At 46.9% G+C, this 5,102-nt stretch overlaps 1 protein-coding gene across 2 annotated transcripts in view; it reads left to right on the top strand.

Annotated features, from left to right (window-relative positions):
* The window catches only part of LOC102256960 (melanoma-associated antigen D1), a 6,798-nt gene extending 2,438 nt beyond the window's left edge, over positions 1 to 4,360 (top strand). For both annotated transcript variants that reach the window (XM_005881330.2, XM_014529272.1), the window contains exons 4-13: positions 446 to 1,114; positions 1,238 to 1,301; positions 1,527 to 1,606; positions 1,777 to 1,868; positions 2,082 to 2,161; positions 2,253 to 2,295; positions 2,551 to 2,613; positions 3,197 to 3,311; positions 3,553 to 3,938; positions 4,152 to 4,360. In XM_005881330.2, the coding sequence (XP_005881392.1) occupies positions 446 to 1,114; positions 1,238 to 1,301; positions 1,527 to 1,606; positions 1,777 to 1,868; positions 2,082 to 2,161; positions 2,253 to 2,295; positions 2,551 to 2,613; positions 3,197 to 3,311; positions 3,553 to 3,930 (1,584 nt within the window). In that variant the 3' untranslated portion in view covers positions 3,931 to 3,938; positions 4,152 to 4,360. The remainder of the gene's footprint in view (positions 1 to 445; positions 1,115 to 1,237; positions 1,302 to 1,526; positions 1,607 to 1,776; positions 1,869 to 2,081; positions 2,162 to 2,252; positions 2,296 to 2,550; positions 2,614 to 3,196; positions 3,312 to 3,552; positions 3,939 to 4,151) is intronic.
* The last annotated feature ends 742 nt before the right edge of the window (positions 4,361 to 5,102 follow it).

Raw genomic sequence — 5,102 nt, 5'->3', positions numbered from 1 at the left:
AATTCTGTTTACATTTTTATAGTAGCCACCATGAGTTAGGCCTTGAGCTAGGCACATTCACACAGGTTATCTCATTCATTAAATCTTCAAGGTATCTCATACCAGTTAGGGGTCATAGTCTCAGTTTTACAGAGAAGGAAACTAAGTCCCAGAGAGGTGAAGTGACTTGAGTGATCTGTCCAGGGTGGTACAAGCAGAGCCAGTGGTGGACATAGGAAGAGGAGCAGCTTCAGGCCCCACCCTTGGGTTGATCCTGGCCTGATTCAAAGATGAAACTTCTACATGGAAGACAGTGAAAAACAAGCCCAGGTCTCAGGGTGACCATTGGCTAGTGGGTCAGGTTGCCACTACAGGTGAGGGTTTTAGGGGGTCTTCCTGGAATAGATAGGGTGAGGACACAGAAACAACTGGTAACCCTAGACCTTCATTCTCTCTGATGATGCAGATAAACAACTTGAATGTGGAAGAGAACAGCAGTGGGGATCAAAGGCGGGCCCCACTGCCTGCAGGGACCTGGAGGTCTGCACCGATTCCAGTTACCACTCAGAACCCACCCTGCGCACCCCCCAATGTGCTCTGGCAGACCCCATTGGCCTGGCAGAACCCATCAGGCTGGCAAAACCAGCCAGTTAGGCAGATCCCACCAGCACGTCAGAGCCCCCCAGCCAGGCAGACCCCACTAGCCTGGCAAAACCCAGTTGCTTGGCAGAATCCAGTGATCTGGCAGAGCCCAGTGATCTGGCAGAGCCCAGTGATCTGGCCAAATCCCATTGTCTGGCCTGGTCCAGTTGTCTGGCCAAACCCATTGGCCTGGCAGAATCCACCTGGATGGCAAGCCCCACCTGGCTGGCAGAACCCACCTGGATGGCAGGGTCCTCCAGATTGGCAAGGCCATCCTGACTGGCCGCTACCACACAACTGGCCACAGCCACCCGATTGGCCACTTCCTACAGACTGGCAGCACCCACATGAGTGGATCCCCACCAATTGGCCAGTTCCACCTGACCGGCAGAACCTACGACCCTCATCAAACCTGCGTCCCTCTCCTAACCCACGTGCCCCACAGAACATGGGTGCTTCACAGCCCCGAGATGTGGCCCTTCTTCAGGAAAGAGTAAGCACTATAACTCCCCAGTTACATCTCTCCTCTCTTGCTCTTTTCTTTGTCATCCTTCCACCTATAACTCAACCAGGTCTTCTGTAAATATAATGAAAAATTTTCCTTTTCCCCTCCCAGGCGAATAAGTTGGTCAAGTACTTGATGCTTAAAGATTACACAAAGGTGCCCATCAAGCGCTCAGGTACGCATCCAGTGCCCTCTCCCAGGGCTCTGCCCTTCCCCTCACCCCATGCTCTGTGGACATCCCTTTGTTTATATAAAAGTCCCCTCCCTTTCAGTCCCCTCCTTCCATGGCTAATTCTTCCTTTTCCACCCTTGAGGACCCTGTGTTCTCAGCAAAGCTAGCAAGGGGGCTGCAGCTCTGTGGCCCCTACTCAGCCCAGGTGCTCCCTTCTCTCTCCTACAGAAATGCTGAGGGATATCATCCGTGAATACACTGATGTTTATCCAGAAATCATTGAACGTGCATGCTTTGTCTTGGAGAAGGTGAGAAGGCAGCTTCTAAGGGACAGGAATGACGGGGAAAGTCTTGGTTTCAAAGATTCATGGGATTCCTCCTGGGGTTTTAGGACAAGTCTCACAGGAAGGTGAGCGACTGAGATGGGTAGCATATGCTAGATTTTGTAATTTCATAGTCTGTTTTCCTTTCCCTATAGAAATTTGGGATTCAACTGAAGGAAATTGACAAGGAAGAACACCTGTATATTCTCATCAGTACACCCGAGTCCCTGGCTGGCATACTGGGAACGTAAGATGGGAAGGGAAGTGAAACATTGCCTTTCAGTGGTGCTTTTTTCTCTGGGATTGGGTCACCGTCTCAGATTCAGGCTCACATAGCAGGTCATGGTCAGAGCTGGAGTATAATTATCCCCTAGCTGAGGAATATTGGAGAAACTAGATGCTGCCTGGAGTGTCTCATGCAAATGGCTGCTGAAAGCATCATCTTTTTGTACTCTTTTAGGACCAAAGACACACCCAAGCTGGGTCTCCTCTTAGTGATTTTGGGTGTTATCTTCATGAATGGCAACCGTGCCAGTGAAGGTGAGTGGCTAGACCTGCAGCTGGGGGTTGGTTACAGCCTTACTTCCATGCTCATTCTCCATCCCTTGTCTCCCCTTGCCTCCCATTGCAGCTGTCCTCTGGGAGGCACTACGCAAGATGGGACTGCGTCCTGGGTATGACTGGGCTCTCATCTCTTGCCTGTTTATACCGTCCTTTGACAACAGAGGATGGCCCCAGGATTGCATCAGCCACTGGTGTTCTATGGGGCTTGGGGAGGTACAGAGCCCAAGAATGTGACTTGGGTGGATGAGGAACTAGTCCTGAACTCTCTGCTTCTTTTCATCTCTGACCTCTGTGCTGGAAAGTTCTTTTCATTTTTGAAGGCAATGTCATAGTCTCTGATTATAGGTTCCTTTTTTAACTATCAGGGTGAGACATCCCCTCCTTGGAGATCTGAGGAAACTTCTCACTTACGAGTTTGTAAAGCAAAAGTAAGTAGTGCCTAAGGGGCTTTGTCTGGTCCTCATGAGTTCTGTGTGCTGGTCAGCTTCAGAAAGTTCTTCCCATGCTCATTTCTTACACTAACTATACATACATATGTATGTGTATGTGTGTGTGTGTGTGTACACATATGTGTACAGAAACACATATGCATTCAGAAGTATTTATTAAGTATACTCTTGTAAGTGATGTCCCCACAGTAGACATCTCCAAGGTTGGGCCTGGTTGAGGCTTTTGCACTGCAGTATAATCATTAAAATGTCCTATCTGTGGCTCACTGACAATATTACAAGAATCTAGTGCTAGAGCTGTGACAGAGGGGGTGAGATTAAGTGTTGTCCTTTCTATGACCCTACAGAAGTCTCCCCTGCAGCTCTAGGTAACTATTCAGTGTAGCAGCACGGACACAGGAATTTAAAGGCCTGAGTAGTAGAGGGTAAACACTTTGTGTTTAAGAATGAATCTTGAAGGAGTTGGTACCTGAAATCTGGGGGTTTCAAAATCTAGACTTAGTATGCATTAATGGGTTCCATTCTACCTTGATAGAAACAAAGATCTTTTACTCTTTCTAAGGTACCTGGACTATAGACGAGTGCCCAACAGCAACCCTCCTGAGTATGAGTTCCTCTGGGGCCTCCGTTCCTACCATGAGACTAGCAAAATGAAAGTGCTGAGATTCATTGCAGAGGTAATAGAGGAACTGCTCCAAACTTGATAGGTCATGGGGTGAGATGTGCCTGACTAGGAATAAATGGTCCAGAGCAGGAATGAGATCTTAAGTATTGAACATGGTAGGTGAATGCTGGTGGCATTTGTTGTTATTAAGCAAACAGTAGAACAAACTAGGGCACTAAATATATAGTTATTGCTTCATACACATTAACTAATAATATTATGGGTTTTGTTTTATTTTCTGTTTCTCACCTCAGGTTCAAAAAAGAGACCCTCGCGACTGGACTGCACAGTTTATGGAGGCTGCAGATGAGGCCTTGGATGCTCTGGATGCTGCTGCAGCTGAGGCCGAAGCCCGGGCTGAGGCGAGAACCCGCATGGGGATTGGAGATGAGGCTGTTTCTGGGCCTTGGAGCTGGGATGACATTGAGTTTGAGCTACTGACCTGGGATGAGGAAGGAGATTTTGGAGATCCTTGGTCCAGAATCCCATTTACCTTCTGGGCCAGATACCACCAGAATTCCCGTTCCAGATTTCCTCAGACCTTCACTGGCCCCATTATTGGCTCTGGTGGTACAGCCAGTGCCAACTTTGCTGCCAACTTTGGTGCCATTGGTTTCTTCTGGGTTGAGTGAGATGTTGGGTAGGTACTTCACTTTGGATTGGGCAGCTAGGGTCATTGGGAGATGTAGGGTTCATGGGAATGTATTTATGTGCACAAGCTGGGAGTCATAGTAAACCCATGGTGGGGAGATGAGAGAAGTATGGGGAAGCACTGTTTGGTATTTACATTCCTTACTATTGGATATATATATATCATTGATGTTAATTTTTTTTTTCTTTCTTATGTTCACAGATATTGCTGATTGGTTGCAATAGTCTTTCCCCTGAGTGAGGCTGAAGCCTCACATTCCTTTTAAACACAGCTATCTAGAGAGCCACATCGTATTGACTGAAAGTGGCATGCAAGATAAATTTATTTGCTGTTCCTTTTCTATTGCCCTCCCCACCTTGTGTGCTTTCAAGCTTTGGTATCAGAAATAAACGTTGAAACTGCAAAGTGAATTATATGTGCTCCCCTTTGTCCCCCTATGTTTAAGGAGAGATCAACATATTTATATGGGAGACCCAGGGCCTCACTTCTAGCCTAAAGGGCATATTAGCTTTTAAGAGGTTAGAATGTGGATACATTGGCTAATAGATTGGGAAACAAAGGAGGGATTGATGAACTTGAGTGTTACTGAGGTCCAAAAACTAGTATGGTTTATTTAATAAATATCACTTAAGTGATTCATATGTGAAAGATATGCTGCTAGGTATCCCAGAGTGACATTGAGAGAGATGACATAATGAGAAAAGGTGTGAATGGTCAGACAGTTACATTTGATATAGGAGGTAAGATTCCAGGTAATGACAAGGTGCAGAGAGTAGGTGGTTGAAAAGGAGAAAAGATAACTATTTTCAGAGATGATGTTCTCAGGACTCCATGGTGTTGGTTGTATTATCCATGTGGGAAATTAAATAACTTCAGGACGGGGGCAGGAGTAGAAACAGAGAACACTGAACCAGGTACCAAAATCTCGTGTGAGAAGGAAGATCTTATACCCCTAGCCACATTGTCCATAAAAGGATGGGCCCATAGGCCTCTCTCCTTGCCTCTGGAAATGCTACATAGGAGCCTGTTCCTCTAGAAAGGCCTTACAAGCCTCATTCCCACAGGACCAGGACTGCATCTCAGAGACAAGGTCGAATGGACAGTGGAGGTCTCACAATGGCCTCTTCTCCCCTTCTGCAGGGATAAAGGAAC

The sequence above is a fragment of the Myotis brandtii genome, unplaced genomic scaffold (genome assembly GCF_000412655.1).
Source record: "Myotis brandtii unplaced genomic scaffold, ASM41265v1 scaffold6783, whole genome shotgun sequence".
Taxonomy (NCBI): Eukaryota; Metazoa; Chordata; class Mammalia; order Chiroptera; family Vespertilionidae; genus Myotis; species Myotis brandtii.
The sequence above is the reverse complement of the archived record's forward strand: the minus strand, read 5'-3'. Positions and strand labels throughout refer to the sequence as shown.